General features: G+C 44.3%; 1 protein-coding gene across 1 annotated transcript in view; it reads right to left on the bottom strand.

The window, feature by feature from the left end:
- Positions 1 to 204: 204 nt before the first annotated feature.
- LOC145412417 (cell adhesion molecule Dscam1-like) overlaps positions 205 to 16,956 on the bottom strand; it is a 56,280-nt gene continuing 39,528 nt past the window's right edge. The window contains 6 exon segments of the mRNA XM_080282304.1: positions 205 to 520; positions 10,464 to 10,641; positions 12,040 to 12,213; positions 13,197 to 13,331; positions 13,334 to 13,368; positions 16,467 to 16,655. Of these exon segments, the coding sequence (XP_080138430.1) occupies positions 205 to 520; positions 10,464 to 10,641; positions 12,040 to 12,213; positions 13,197 to 13,331; positions 13,334 to 13,368; positions 16,467 to 16,655 (1,027 nt within the window).

Here is a 16,956-nt window from a genome sequence, read left to right as displayed (position 1 = left end):
GTCTTTTTTGTTGCGTATTTCACTGAGCTCAGTGGCAGAAAAAGACAGTGTTGTGCATATACAGTACATTCATTTCACAACACTTCTTCGTGCGTAGCACCATTTAGTGTTAATATACTGTCGCACCTCATCACTGTAGCTACAGAAACGGCAATTTTAGTCCAAATGAAAGTGAACAGAGTATGTCGTGTGTTCTCATCATTGCTATACGTTGATAGTGTAAGGATTCTTCTCTGCGGGTGGTCGCTTCTCCTGCTGCTGCTGCTTCTTCTGTTCCTCCCGCTGCTGCTGGTGTTCGTACCTGCGAAGCAGCTCCTCCAACTCCGCCTTGATGCTCTCCTCCACGTCCCTACTACTCGAGGAAGCAGGACCTCTAGCCCTTCCATCCTCCCCCTTCAACATCTCACGGTCGCACTCCGCCTCACTCAGTTCCCGCGAATCTGAGAAGGCCGAGGGTGGGTGGAGGGGTCAAGGAGGAGTGAGAGTTGAAGTATCACTCGAGGAAGACTCACTCCGGGCTCTGTGGATGGATAGATACCTGCCTTAACACACCTTAACACGACCACAATAATTAACACCATTTTCATCTGCTATGCTCCTTTCACCTTAACTTGGCCCAAATTTTCGTTCTTTTGCAACTTATTTCGTAGCTAAGTGGGGGAAAAGGACAATGCTACGGCTACACATACTTTCCTTAGCACTTCTTCGTGACTATATTACAAGTTAGTGTTAATCTCTTGTTACAGTCCAATATTTACGATCGAGGGATGAGATTTTTAGGTCTAGTTATGGAGAAAAGGCACTGACAATGGGAAATTATTATTATTATTATTATTATTATTATTTCCCCTCGATATTAAGATTAAATAATGCCTGAGGTTGACAGACAGAGATTATAATTTCTTGTTTCCTCTATACTGTGGTTAAATTATTGAAAGTAAGACTTTAAACGTTGGGTCTGGTTAGTACTTGGATGGGTGACCGCCTGGGAACACCAGATGCTGTTGGCATAACGTTCTCCCTACGTGTCGAGTGGGGTTGGTGGAGGATTAGTGCCCCTCCGTGTAAAACAATTAACTCTAAACCGTTGGCCACCCCGTTTGGGATACATGGCGTCTGGCAATGAATGAATGAATGAATGAAGACTTTAATTCCAATAAATCTTAGTTATTTTTTTATTTAAGGTTATCAAATCCAAGATGGAAATTCTGAAATAAAGAAAAAAAAAACTAATCTGTGAGGCCAGCAAGAGGCGTGACAGGTTATCCAAGCAGTGTGGTGGAAGGAAGGCAGAAGTGGATGATGTCTAAATTCTCCTGTTTTTTAATACGCTTTCTTTTCTCCTCCTCTTTTCTTATGATCTTGTTGGTCCTCTTCTTTTTAATACTCTCTTTAATCCTCCTCCTTTTTGTTACTCTTTTTTATACTCTTAAGCCTCCTCTTTTTTATGCTCTTTTTTTATCCTCCTCTTTTTTATACTTTTTTATCGTCCTCTTTTCTTGTACTCTTTTCTCTCCTCTTTTTTACTCTTTTATCCTACTCTTTTTATAATCTTTTCTATCCTCGTCTTTTTTTATACTCTTTTTTATCCTCCACATTTATTATAGTATTTTATCCTCCTCTTTTCTTATACGGTTTTTTATCCTGCTCTTTTCTTCTCTTTTCCTCCTCTTTTTAAAACTCTTTCTTATCCTCCTCCTTTTTAATATTCCTTTTATCCTCCTCTTTTTTATATTCTTTTTTTTTTAGCTTCCTCTTTTTTATACTCTTTTATATCCTCCTCTTTTCTTAGGTTCTTTTATCCTCCTCTTTTTTATACTCTTTATTTCCTCATTTTTTTTTATTCTGCTTTATTATAATGTATTCTTTTTTATCCTGCTCTTTATTTTACTTTTATCTTCCTCTTTTTATTTTTTATTTTAATCTTCCTCTTTTTTATGCTCTTTCTAATCCTCTTCTCTTTTTATACTCTTTTAAATCATCTTCTCTTTTCATATTCTTTTAAATCCTCCTCTTTTTCTATACTCTTTTAAGTCCTCCTCTTTTTATACTCTTTTCTTCCTCTTCTTTTTATATTCTGTTTTATCCTCCTCTTTATAGAAACTCTTTTTATCTTCCTCTTTTTCATATTCTTTTATATCCTCTGTATTATATTCTTTTTTATGCTCTTCTTTTATGCAAATTTCTCCTCTTTTTACACTCTTTTTTCCTCTTTTTATTCTTTTTTTCTCCTCTTTTCTTATTCTCTTTCTAACCACCTGCCAGTGTTACCACGCCACTAACCACCTGCCAGTGTTACCACGCCACTAACCACCTGCCAGTGTTACCACGCCACTAACCACCTGCCAGTGTTACCACGCCACTAACCACCTGCCAGTGTTACCACGCCACTAACCACCTGCCAGTGTTACCAGCCACTAACCACCTGCCAGTGTTACCAGCCACTAACCACCTGCCAGTGTTACCAGCCACTAACCACCTGCCAGTGTTACCAGCCACTAACCACCTGCCAGTGTTACCACGCCACTAACCACCTGCCAGTGTTACCAGCCACTAACCACCTGCCAGTGTTACCAGCCACTAACCACCTGCCAGTGTTACCACGCCACTAACCACCTGCCAGTGTTACCAGCCACTAACCACCTGCCAGTGTTACCAGCCACTAACCACCTGCCAGTGTTACCACGCCACTAACCACCTGCCAGTGTTACCAGCCACTAACCACCTGCCAGTGTTACCACGCCACTAACCACCTGCCAGTGTTACCACGCCACTAACCACCTGCCAGTGTTACCACGCCACTAACCACCTGCCAGTGTTACCAGCCACTAACCACCTGCCAGTGTTACCACGCCACTAACCACCTGCCAGTGTTACCACGCCACTAACCACCTGCCAGTGTTACCACGCCACTAACCACCTGCCAGTGTTACCAGCCACTAACCACCTGCCAGTGTTACCACGCCACTAACCACCTGCCAGTGTTACCACGCCACTAACCACCTGCCAGTGTTACCACGCCACTAACCACCTGCCAGTGTTACCACGCCACTAACCACCTGCCAGTGTTACCAGCCACTAACCACCTGCCAGTGTTACCACGCCACTAACCACCTGCCAGTGTTACCACGCCACTAACCACCTGCCAGTGTTACCACGCCACTAACCACCTGCCAGTGTTACCACGCCACTAACCACCTGCCAGTGTTACCACGCCACTAACCACCTGCCAGTGTTACCAGCCACTAACCACCTGCCAGTGTTACCACGCCACTAACCACCTGCCAGTGTTGGGCTACAAGGAAGGTGTTAGGGAACTTCGTCAATCGGCGAGAATACGAACCAAGGACTACCGATATATGCAATGTGATTAGACTGTTGTTGTGATTTATTATTATTATTATTATTATATAGGTGGGGGCGCTCACCATCCACTCACTCGATGTAGTGCTGCAGTCAGGTGTCTGCCCTTTCCTCTCCTCCATCCTTCTTTCCTTCCATCCTCTTCTGTCTTTCTTTCCCTCATTCTTTCCTCTTCCTTCTGCCTGTGGGTGACTCTACACTGAGTGACAAGCCAAATGGTTTCCTGTACACCAGAAAACCATTTACTACGCTGGGTGGTAACCATATAACCAAATTTTGGCACCTGGTGGTTTAGTGGGTAATTATTGCGCTCCAGTCGGATTGAGCCGGTGAAGGTTTATATCCAAGGGGTGGTTGGGGTTGATTGCTTATATAATGCCACTCAGGGATGAGTGAGGCAGGTCACTCTCATCTTAAATGTCGGGACCAACTGCCTAGCCCCAGGCTTCTACGCTCCTCATGGTGAAATGTAGGATTGGATGATGGATGGATGGATGGATTATTATTATTATTATTATTATTATTACCTTCATCATTGTTTTCATTATTATTATCATTATTATTATTATTATTATTATTATTATTATTATTACTTTTATTATTATTCTCCGCTTCGAGTGCTGTAATTACTCACCAAACCACCAGGCGCCAAAATTCAGTTATATGGTTACCACCCAGCATAGTAAATGGTTTCCTGGTGTACAGGAAACCATTTGGCTTGTTACTCAGTGGGTAACTCTACGCTGAGTGCAAGCCAAATGGTTTCCTGTACACCAGGAAACCATTTACTACGCTGGGTGGTAACCATATAACCAAATTTTGGCTCCTGGTGGTTTGGTGAGTAATTACAGCACTCCAATCGGATTGAGCCTGTGCAGGTTTATATCCAAGGGGTGGTTGGGGTTTATCGCTCACGTAATGCCACTCAGGGATGAGTGAGGCTGGTCACTCTCATCTTAAATGTCAGGACCAACTTCCCTAGCCCCGGGCTCCTACGCTTCTCATGGAGCAACGTAGGATTGGATGATGATGATGATGATGATGATGATTATTAGTCCATGGGGAGGAAATGCAAAATGTGAGTACGTTTAAGTACTTGGGTAGTGTGATGAGTAAGGATGGAGGTTTGGAGGGTGAAATGCTTGAAAGGGTACAGCAGGGAAGAAAGGTTGCTGGTTCCTTGAAAACAGTGATAAGAAACAGGGAAGTGAGCATGGAAGTGAAAAAGTTACTACATGACAGTATTGTGATACCAACTCTAACGTATGGATGTGAAGCTTGGACGTTGTTGGAAGGACACAAGTCAAGAGTGAGAGCAGTGGAAATGAGTTATTTGAAAGGAGCCTGTGGAGTCACATGGACAGACAGGCTGACAAGTGAGGAAATGAAGCGTTGTGGTGTGGATGTGGATGTGATAGGAAGCGGTAGGAGAAACACACTGAGGTTGTTTGGCCACGTGGGGAGGATGGAGAGTGAGAGACTGACGAGGAGAGTGTATGTGAGTGATGTGGAGGGGGAGAGGGAGGGGGAGGCTAAGGATGACATAGGGGGATGGAGTGGAGAGATATATGAGAGTGGGGGGGGTGAGGTGGGAGCAGGGCAGTGAAGTGGCGGAGGACAGGGCGACATGGAGGCGATTATAATAATAATAGTAATAATAAAAATATAATAATAATAATAATAATAATAATATTATTATTATTATTATTATTATTATTATATCATCTTCACTCACACTCTCCTCGTCAGTCTCTCACTCTCCATCCTCTCCACATGGCCAAACCACCTCAGTGTGTTGCTCCTAATGCCGAGGATGATATCGGGGGATGGGGTGGAGAGGTATATGAGAGAGGGAGGTGTGAATTGGGAGCAGGGGAGTGAAACGGCGGGGACAGGGCGACGTGGAGGCGATTTGTTTGTGGCCGCCCCGTACGGGATTGAGGCGTCTGGCAATAGATAGATAGATAGATTATTATCTTTGTTATTATCTTCATTATTATTATTATTATTATTATTGTTATTATTATTATTGTTGTTGTTGTTGTTATTATAATCTTCGTTACTACTACTACTACTACTATTATTATTATTATTATTATTATTATCTTCATAATTATTTTCATTGTCCTTCTTCTTCTTCTTCTTCATCTTGTCATTATCATTATTATTTTCATTACGCGCTGGGGTCTTTTCATACAGGAATTAGTTAAAGTCTTCAATGACCCCTTCAGCAAAAGCAGCCTTTCTAAAATTAACTATAATTGCCAATAAGCACCAGGGTTTAACTGAAAGTAAGTCACCGTCTGAAAGGGTCAAGGATGAATGGTAATGCTACAGGGACGCTATATTATGGACAATGCCAGGCGGAAGAAGCACCCCTCGAGTGACACAGAGCCTTATGTAGTGTTTTAGCTGGATACCGTAGCTGTGTGGAGGTAAGGCTAGGTGTGTCGTACCTCAGATAGCTGTGTATACTGTGATGAAAGCTAAATAGGTGTTAAACAGCTGTATATATTATTGCTGAGGCTTTTTCTTTTTTTTTAATGCAAGGAAGAAGGAACCAAAGGTCAGGAGCCTGCCAGATTGTTCCCTCCAAGCAAAAACAAAAGCAAGATAACAGAGAGCCAATTTCAAGGTCCGCTCATTTCGAGATGCCTGGACACAATAGTTTAAAAGACTGATGGTCATGGGCAGTAGGAAATACAAACAGAGGGAGGCAGTTCCAGAGTTGACCGGTTGCGTACATGAAGAGCTGGGAGTAACGGTTAACTTTAGCATTAGATAGTTGGACAGAAAAGGGAAGAGAGTTTGTTGCTAGACGGGTGCTACGCGCCTGTCATAGTGGTGGAGGGATGCAAGCAAGGTGTGTGCAGTAGCAATAGAAAAGAGATAATGATGCAACAGAAATGCGAAGAGACAGAGGTTGAAGGGAGCCAGTAAGAGGAGGAGAGTAAATGAGACGAAAAGCCTTTGACTCAACCTTGTTGGGAAGAGTTGTATTCTACAAGGGGTGGGGGGGAACCCCTATGTAAAGTCAACATCTGTGCAGGGGTAAAGAAGACACGGAGTCGGCTTAGCACACCTAATCTCTTGGAAGCAAATTTTATGAGATGTAATACGATCTTTCCAAGATAAGTCCCGAGATAACGAAACCCCAAGTATGTTAAGGCGGACTATGTCTTAACGGTTCTATATACTGTGGTGAGTGCTGGTGATATTCGTAATCATCTCCCTTCCACTAAGACTAGATGCAATTTTATAACCAGGAAAATCTTGTAAGTTTTCATCTTCCATTATTTACCATTACTAAAGAGAAGTAATGAGGGTGAAAGACATGTATTACAGGGCAAGAGTTAACCGTTACTCCCAGTCCTTCATTTATGCAACAAGACAGCTCTGGAACTGCCACCCTCTGTATTTCCTACTTCCTATGATCTCCAGTCTTTCAAACGCAGTGTGTCCAGGCATCTCAAAATAAACGGATCTTGAATTTGGCTCTCTGTTGTATTGTTTTTGTTTTTTCTTGGAAGGAACGGTTTGCGGGCTCCTGGCCTTTGGTTCCTTCTTTCTTGCATTAAATAAATGGTGTTTCTTTGTTATTGTTTGGATTTCATTGAGCTCAGAAATCATAAAACCTAATATTGTCACTGTAGAAATAAAAACATCTGAAGCTAATAAATAAACCAGCTTGGGGAGGAGTGGCACTTTGCTAATATTATCGTCATCATCATTATCATGGCAGTGCGTTAGTGGACATTTGTGCCGGGAGGGGGTTGGTGATAGCCAATACCCTCCTCAGGCACAGAATGATCCACAGGTATACATGGCGAGTGATGAGAAGGGTGGGTGGTGAACTGAATGAAAGGAAGGCAATGATTGATTATGTGTGTGTGGATGAAAGGATGCGAAGATGTGTAATGGATGCAAGAGCTTATAGAGGTTGGGTGAGTGGACATTCTGACCACTACTTGGTGGTGGCCAGAATCAAGATCCAAGTAAGATAGAGAAATAGAAGAAAGGAAGGACGGGAAGAAAGAGTAGTTGCAAGGAGAGTGGAAAAGTTGCAAGAGGATGAGAAAAAGGCAGAATATAAGAGAGAAGTGGAGGAACGATTGGGTAAATATGAATTGGAGCAGATGGGGACGTGGAAGGTGTGTCCAGGATATTCACAGAAGAAATATGTGCAGCATGTGATGTGGTGTGTGGGATGAAGAGAAGACGGAAGGGGGTGCAAGGAACAGCATGGTGGACTGAAGAGGTGAGACAGGCTGTGGCACAAAAGAAGAAAGCATACAATGAATGGATGAGAAACAGGGGCGTGGAAGAAGTTGAGAGGCGGAAGAGAGAGTTATATGTAGAGAGGAAGAGAGAGGTGAAAAGATTAGTAAGAGAGAGTAAGAAGAGAGTGGATGAGGAATTTGGAAGGAATTTGAGTGTAAAGTGGAGGGACTGTAAGAAAATGTTCTGGAAAGAGGTGAAGAGAGTAAAACAGGGTGGCAGTGAAGTTAGTAGGGGAGTGAAAGATAAAAATGGTAGATTACTAGTGGAGAAGGGAGAAAAAGTGAGCAGATGGAGAGAACACTTTAAGGAATTGTTGAACATAGAGGATGGAAGTAATGCGAGTATAAGTGGCTGGGGAATGGCTGGGAGAAGGAGGGAGGTGAGAAGATAGGAAGAAATCAGTAGGATAGAAGTTGTGGAAGCAATGAAGAAAGTCAAATTGGGGAAAGCCCCAGGAATTGATGGAGTGTGTGGTGAAATGCTGAAGCATGGGGGAGAGATAGTAGTAGAAGGGATGTGGAAGATGTGCAGATTGGCCTGGGAGGAAGGTAGAGTCCCGGAGGATTGGAAGTCAGGTATAATTATTCCCTTGTACAAAGGAAAAGGGGAAAAAGAAGTGTGTGGTAATCATAGGGGCATTTGTCTTCTTAGCGTAATAGGAAAGGTGTATGGTAGGATACTTATTGACAGAGTTAGAGAAAGAACAGAGGAATTAGTTGGAGAAGAACAGGGAGGCTTTAGGAAGGGAAGAGGTTGTGTAGATCAGATATTCATTCTTAGATCTTTAGTGGAAAAGTTTCTAGAGAAGGGAAAGAACTTGTATGCGGCTTTCATGGATTTGGAGAAAGCATATGACAGGGTGGATAGACAAGGATTGTGGAAAGTATTAAGAATATATGGAGTAGATGGGAAGTTGTTGAATGCTGTGAAGAGTATGTACGATGGTGCTAAGGCTGCAGTGCATGTGGATGGTAAAACTAAGTGAACTTTTCTCTTTGAAGATTGGGTTGAAACAGGGATGTGTCATGGCTCCATGGTTGTTCAATCTGTACATGGCTGGGGTAATAAAAGAGGTACAAGGTAGGGCAGTGGATGTTGGAGTGGCCCTGGTGAGAGAGGGTAGTGTTTGGAAACTCCCTGTACGTTGTTTGCAGATGATACTGTGTTGTTGAGTGAAGACGAAGGGGAGCTGCAAGGCTTGGTGGATGAGTTTGAGAGAGTGTGTAAGAAACGGAATGTAAAGGTGAATGTAGGGAAGAGTAAAGTGATGGTCTTTGAGAGAGGTGAAGTCAGTGAATGTACAGTGAGGTTGGATGGTGAGGAATTGGAAAATGTGAGTACGTTTAAGTACTTGGGTAGTGTGATGAGTAAAGATGGAAGTTTGGAGGGCGAAGTGCTTGAAAGGGTACAACAAGGAAGAAAGATTGCTGGTTCCTTGAAAGCAGTGATAAGAAACAGGGAAGTGAGCATGGAAGTGAAAAAGTTACTACATGACAGTATTGTGTTACCACCTCTAACGTATGGAAGTGACGCTTGGACGTTGTTGGATGGACACAAGGCAAGAGTGAGAGCAGTGGAAATGAGTTATTTAAGAGGAGCATGTGGAGTCACATGGAGAGACAGGCTGACAAATAAGGATATAAAGGAGCGTTGTGGTGTGGATATGGATGTGATGGGAAGCATTAGGAGGAACACACTGAGGTGGTTTGGCCATGTGGAGAGGATGGAGAGTGAGAGACTGATGAGGAGAGTGTATGTGAGTGAGGTGGAGGGGGGGAGAGGGAGGGGAGGCCGAGGATGAGATGGAGGGATGGGGTGGAGAGGTATATGAGAGAAGGGGGTGTGAGTTGGGAGCAGGGCAGTGAAATGGCAGGGGACAGGGCGACGTGGAGGCGATTTGTTTGTGGCCACCCCGAACGGGATTGAGACATCTGGCAATGGATAGATAGATCATTATCATCATCCGGACCTAATTTCCCACCCAAGGGCAGGGTGAGAAGTAACAACGTCCAGACAGCCCAACTTTGCCCAGTCCAATGGGCCACACTTCCATTCACTCATTATTCATGCCCACACAATCCTGGCTCTATCTGATACGCCAAAAAACTTTCACCACATTCTGTAGCTTCACATAAACGTATAAAATTAAACTAACACCCAGTCCCATATTATCCTCTTTGAAGTACATGGACCCAGTCTACTTCCTCTGTTAATGTTACATGAATTAGGGACCCTCATTTGCCTCATGGGGATGGAACCCAAGGAAGCCCTGAACTCCTTAAGGGCTGCTTTAAGGCCTTGAACACAAGGAGAGTGCGTAGGTGCGGGCAGGTGCGTGCGGGAGGTTTTGCATCACTGTAACTCATAAAAAGGCCACACTGACAGCGAGTGGGTATGGACGGGAACACAAGCCCACCTGAGGGGAAACTATGTGAGCTGACAGGTAATTTTTCTCACTTTGGACGGTGCAGGCAGTGGCATTTCGACCATACCCTCTGTGTTGGGATGCATCAAATACCGAGCATAACGACGAATATTTATTACAATGCAACGGATGATGACAGGACCAAAAAAGTTATTAGCGCCAGTCTTGTCTGGTCCCTGCTCATTCACTCCCTCTCGATTCTCGTGTGGACTCGATCCAAAGGTGGAAGAAAAGGTTAAGTATAGGAGGAAAGGCAACTGGAGTGAGACAGAGGCAGAGTAACGAGTGCGTGGCAAGGGGAGGGGGTTAATAGGAAGGTGTGTGTGGTGGGGAGTGGTGGGCTGCGGCAGCCAGGCTCCACCTACATAACTCAGCCTCCACTACCTGAGACTACCTGGCATGGCGGACAGGCGGCAGCGGGTGAGGCGCCACACGCTCTCCCGCTGCTGTTGCTGTTACCGCTGCTGTTTGCTGCTGATGTTGGGGCTGATGGTAGTGGCGGGGCTGCTGCACGGGGGAGCTGGCTTCGTTACTCTCCGTGCTGGAGTCTTGTCCACCGCCAGGAGTGTCCGCTGCAACAAAAAAAAAATTGGATCCAGAATCACAATCAAATTTATGCCCAGTCCCCTGCCATGACTAGGATTTCCTTTCGTATGAAGGAGAAGGAGCACAACATCTCCCTGTGTCTCTTGTTTTTCCCGCAGAAACAAATATTACAAATATCAGGAAAATTAACAAAGATTAGAGTACAAGTGTTTTAGCAGAAGCGACATGGAAAGGAAAGTACAATATCCCTCCATTGTTCTTGTTCATCCCACAGATGTAAATCATAAGTACGACAGGGGTTTAACTGTATATATATATATATATATATATATATATATATATATATATATATATATATATATATATATATATATATATATTACAGATTGATTGTGGAGACTGAATCTATCCCTTTGTTTGTTCTATAGGGCTGTCACAGTGTCGTTTCCTCTTAAAGAAATTATTCATATAAAGAAACACATTGCAATATGATGTTGTTGTTGCTGTTGCTTAATCCCGGTCTACCTGGCCGAGCTGACCACAGGTAAGCAGCTGCCCCTGTGGGATGGTGCCACTGTTGATGCTGTGTCTGCGTTGTGGTGGTGTGTTGTGCAGTACTCCATAATGTGTGTTATGTTGTGTGGGCATATTTACAAGCAGGGCACGTGTCATCTGTGATTTCACCCTGCCTAAATTTAAGCTGGTAATTGAGGAGGGCCAGGTGATGTCCTGATCTAAGCCTACCCAGGTGAACTCGATCAGCCCTATTCAGGATGCCTCTGATGAGTGGATGTTGGGGGGGGGAGGCGTGAAGTATAGTAGTCTGATCAAGGTGTTGCATTGCCCTGTGTGTGAACTGTATATGCAGTTGTTTCTTCATTGCCAGTGTAGGAACTAGAAAGGTCTGGAGATGTAATGTTTTCCAAGAGGGTCTGGAATTGTTTGTGTGGTGACTGTTTAGTGTGTCATGTTGTGTTGTGTGGCTGTCATGTAATAACAGGGGTGCTGTGGAAAGGGGCCGACTGCTGCATAGAACCGTGTGCCCCTCATATCAGGAAGTCTTTAACAGGGAGGAGTTTAGTCTCAAAATGTATGTGAGTCGTGGGAGTCGCATTGGTGAACTGAGTGGTGATGAGAGCGATGTTACGTATGGTTTGCAAGGTGTGGTAGTGGGTGTTAGATAGGAAGGCAACCAAAAGGGAGAGGACAGGGCGACATGGAGGCGATTTATTTATGGCTACCCCTTATGGGATTCAGGAGTCTGGCTATAGATAGATCAAAATGTTAGACAGAACTGAGCTGGTGACAGTTTTCTGTGGCCAAAATGATTCATCATACTGGCTTCTACAGAGTCATGAGGCTGATTGTCTAGTCCACGGGGAGAGTTGCAGAAGCGGCTTCAGGAGTTTTACAGGCGATTGTACCTCTGGGTCGGCTCTTGGGGCGGTGGTGGCGGCCCCTGGTGTCCTTCCTGGCATCCTCCGGCCACGCCCTCTGCTGGTCCTGGGCGGCGGTGGCATTCTGGATACCACTGGGCATCGATTTAGGTCGACTCCCGTACTCCCCACCACGACTGCCTCGGCTGATGTACGCGATCTCTGTTACAGCAGGACACGGAAGCGTTAGTGTGTCTGCTTCAACCTGGCAAAGTTATACACAATTTCTGGCATAGCAAGACAGAGCCTATAGTGTGTCTTAGCTATGACGTACAAATTAATCCCTTCATCTTAACTTGGCCCAGATTTTCGTTCTCTTGGGGCATCTTTCACGTATCTCAGAGGCAGGGTAAGACAGCAGTAAGGCTGTGTCAGGCTCTACATCCTTTTCATGGCACTTCTTCGTGACTAGAGCCAAATCATAGAGTAAATCTAGTGTTACAGCTCAGTGGCAGAATATGACAATGCTATGGCTCTACATCCTTTCCAGTGTACTTCTTCGTGATTAGCACCACGCCCTAGTGTTGATCGCTTGCCTCAGCTTAGCATTCAAGGTGGAGAGATGGTAATTTTAGGCCAGGTTAAAGTGAAGGAGGTATTGACTAAGTGTTTATGCATCAACAACTGACCTGTTGTGTATCTGCCTCACCCCGCCTCACTCCTGCCTCATTCCTGCCTCACTCCTGCCTCATTCCTGCCTCACTCCTGCTTCACCCTTGCCTCATTTCTGCCTCACTCCTGCCTCATGTTTCCTTCACTTCTGCATCACCCTTATCTCTCTCCTTGTAGCTTGTTCCCTGCCTGCATCTGCCTCACTCCTTCCTCTTCTTGTATGCCTTTTACTCACATCTGCCTTACCCCTGCCTCACCCTCACCTGTTTCCTCGTACTGTGACTCCTGCCTGCATCTGCCTCACCGCTGCCTCTTCTGGTATGCCTTTTACCTATATCTGCCTCACTCCTGTATATCCGCCTCACCCTCGCCTGTCTCCTTCTAGTGTGACTCCTGCCTACATCTGCCTTACAGCTGCCTCCACCCTGCCTCACCTGTCTCCTTGTAGTGTGACTCCTGCCTACCTTAGCTCACCCCTGCCTCACCTGCCTCCTTGTACTGGGACTGGGATCGTTGCCTCACCCCTGCCTCACCTGCCTCCTTGTAGTGGGACTGGGACCGCTGCCTGGGGACCTGACCGTAGGCTGGGGACTGCTGGGGTGGATGGCGGTCACTGAGAGGATGAAGGGAAGCAGCAAGGCAGTCACGAGGGGTCATTGCGTGTAGGACAATTCGTACTTTAAGGTGTCTTCCGAACTACCCAAGCTACAAGATGCCAATACGTGGAGAGAGAGAGAGAGAGAGAGAGAGAGAGAGAGAGATGAAGACAACAGAGAGGGAGAGAGGTGAAGGTGAAGGCCTGGATGGAAAGACCTACCTATCTTACCAAATTCTTGTTTATGCAGAATAACATAAATAATTTAAATGTAATATTCCACTAAGCAAATATGATATAACACAATGAAAATATAGGGGACACTAAGGCGTTATGAGACTGAAAGACTTATCACAGAACAGCAGGGAAAGAATTAAAGTTATATTCAGTACTATGCTCAGTTCGTCTGGATAAAAGCTTGATTAATTATGACTAAAGTGTGTTTTGGTCTGTGAAGTGGAATGTTCATGTGCACATCTCCTCTACAGTTCGTGCACACACACACACACACACACACACACACACACACACACACACACACACACACACACACACACACACAGATAGATAGATAGATAGGTGTGTGTGTGTGTGTGTGTGTGTGTGTGTGTGTGTGTGCATGATAATAGGCCTATTGCCAGTTGTGTATTCTTAAACCTCTGCAATTCAGTACTGTATTTTTTTAGTTTACCCTTGCAACAAACAGACCAGACGATTTTATGTAATTTGAGAAGGATCTATAGCTATGAAGGGGTTAATGATGGTCATATTTAACCCCCCCACCTTGAAAAGTCACTCCTAAGATTAATAAAATAGCAAGAACAGGATATGAAAACCACAGCAGCCGATTAAATGCATCAAACTGCAGTATATGATGCTAACTTGGACTCAGTGTATTGCAATAGTGTGTTGTAGATGTCGGTGGCTGAAGTTATGGTAAGGTATAGTATGGTATGGTATGGTATGGTATGGTATAAGAGCTCCAATTTGCTTTCATGCTTTGGTCTTGGTCACCTAATGGCGGCTCTTCATGCTGCGCGATCTCTGGCAGTCTCCCTATTGAGTCCCTTATCTCTGAGGTCATACTCTGTGACCCAGGTCTTTTCTGGTCTGCCTCTCGCAACTATTACCTCGACGTTCACACTTCTCACCTTCCGCACCCAACTGTCATCCTCCACCCTCTCCACATGCCCAAAGCATCTCAATCTAGCCCTCCTCATCCCAGCACCAATACATTGCAGTCCCATCCTTCCTCTCAACTCTTCAGTCGCAATCCACTTCATATTAGAATTACGCTCCACCCACACTCTTCCATACCTTCCCACTAATCCACACTCCCTCCCTCAATCACCTGTAACTGCACTCCTTTCCAAATTAGAATTATAGTCAAAGGTAAGTGAGTCAGAGTGAGGGTAGCGTGAACAGGTGTGAAAAGGTGTGTATCGTTGCCAAATTTATTATTAATCTGGGACAGACTGTTATTAAGTACTTTTCAAACAACAGAGTATAAAGCCTCTATTGTTAGTTACTTTTACAGTATATTTAATTAGATGTCATTGTGTACATTCACCACAGGTTCCGTATTCAGAGACAGGCTTCAAGTTTCGGGAAGCATTTTTGAATTCTGGAACTTTGCTTACTAACATCTCAATCAGCTAAATGATATGTTTCTTGCTCTGTTTGCCGCAGTGAGAGCCATTCAATCAAATATAAACAAATGCAGTGCTCTGAGCCTGAAATGTGCTTGTAAACCCGTAAATAGAGAGAGAAACCGTGCATTTGAGTCATTTACACTACAGTTGGCTATTTACTGCTTATATAAGGAGGGTCGGATTTTGTACCCTACTATCTTGTCTTTGAGGGGACGGCTCAGTCTGCTGGTGTGGGAAGGACTGGTGTTTTTGTCTGCTTTTTGAAACTGCTAATCAACCATGCAGACAGTTTAGGTGAAGAGCAGACAATATAAAGTATGAAACTGGTTGTGGGAAGCAGAAAAACAATGCATTGTAGACGCTGGTAACGCTGACTGAGCCGCACCCACAACACACGAAAGTTAAGATGTGTAAACAATGCCAACTCTGCACTCTATAAGTATCTGTGTAATATAACTCTGAAATAAAGTCGACTGATTGAGTTTTAGGGAATATCTCAAGGCTCTGAAGCATGATTCCGTCCTTCAGTTATATTTATTTCAATCTGTTGTTGACTTGTATACGGTATATTATTTTTTTCAGTGCAAGAAAGAAGGAACCAAAGGCCTCGAGCCCTCAAGATTGTTCCCTCCAAGAAAAACAAAACACAACAAAACAAAAACAAGATATGAGAGTAAATCACAAAATAATAGTCATGGCATAAAGTTGATTGACTGACTCTTACTATATTCTTTTCACCTTAACTTGGCCCAGATTTTCGTCCTTTTGTAGCTTACTTCATGTAAATCAAAAGCAGTTTGAGACAAGGCTGTCACTCTACATCCTTTCCATAGCACTTTTGTGACTAGCGCCATATTCTAGTGTTACTCAAGTTTTACACCCCAGCATTCAAGACGGAGAGATGGCAATTTTAGGCCAAGTTAGTGAAAAAAAGAGTATAGAAGAAGGCATAGGGGCGTATCGTAGGGATCCGAGGCCTCATGCTGTGTTAGATTTACATCATTCAAACTGCTTCATGCAATATTTAACCCCTGTCATATATCATCCATCCATCCATCATCCAATTCTATGCTGCCCCATTAGGAGCGTAGGAGCCCGGGGCAAGGCAACTTGGTCCTGACATTTAAGATGAGTGACCAGCCTCACTCTTCCCTGAGTGGCATTACATGAGCAATAAACCCCAGCCATCCCTTGGATATAAACCTACAGCGGCTCAATCCGACTGGAGCGCCTTAATTACCCACTAAACCACAAGGCACCATAATTTGGTTATATGGTTAACACCCAGCTTAATAAATGGTTTCCTGGTGACAAGGAAACCATTTGGATTGTCACTCAGTGTAGAGTCACCCATAGGCAGAAGGATGAGGAAAGAGTGAAGGAAAAAAAGACAGAAGAGGGAGTGTAAAGTCACCCGTAGGCAGAAAGATGAGGAAAGAATGAAGGAAAGACAGAAGAGGAAGGAAGGAAGAGAGGAAAGGGCAGACACCCAAACTGTCAGTAATGTGTAAGTCCTTAAGTAATTTAATCATGGCATAAAGGCAACTGCTTGTTACCTGAAGGTGGCATAGGGGCATATCTCATAAGGATCCGACGCCTCATCCTGCGTCTTGAGGGAGGCCAGCGACCCCCTTGGCTTCTTGGTAGGGGCCGGGGAGTACAGGTGATCACAGCGGGTTAGTTCACAGTTTATGGCGTTGTCATCCTCGTCGCTGCCACCCTTCTGGTTCACACTCTCGCCCTGTCTGATGGTCGGGGATGTGGTTATTCAGGCTGATTCATCATTATCATCATCACCATCATCATCATCATCGTCACCGTCATCGTCATTATCTCTATCATGTTTATCATCATCATCATCATCATCATCATCATATTTATCCTTCTCCTCCTCCTCCTCCTCCTCCTCATCATCATCATCATCATCATCATCATCTTATCCCCACTTAAAGATGGGGTCACACAGGGTTCAGAAAGCAAGGAAAAAAATACAATAGAGTGAGAATTCAAACAACAGGATGAACCGCAAAATGGGCCACAAATTAA

This window comes from Coenobita brevimanus, chromosome 12, assembly GCF_032717465.1.
Source record: "Coenobita brevimanus isolate Jiangsu-jjx chromosome 12, ASM3271746v2, whole genome shotgun sequence".
Classification (NCBI taxonomy): domain Eukaryota; kingdom Metazoa; phylum Arthropoda; class Malacostraca; order Decapoda; family Coenobitidae; genus Coenobita; species Coenobita brevimanus.
This window is presented reverse-complemented; position numbering and strand designations above follow the sequence as displayed.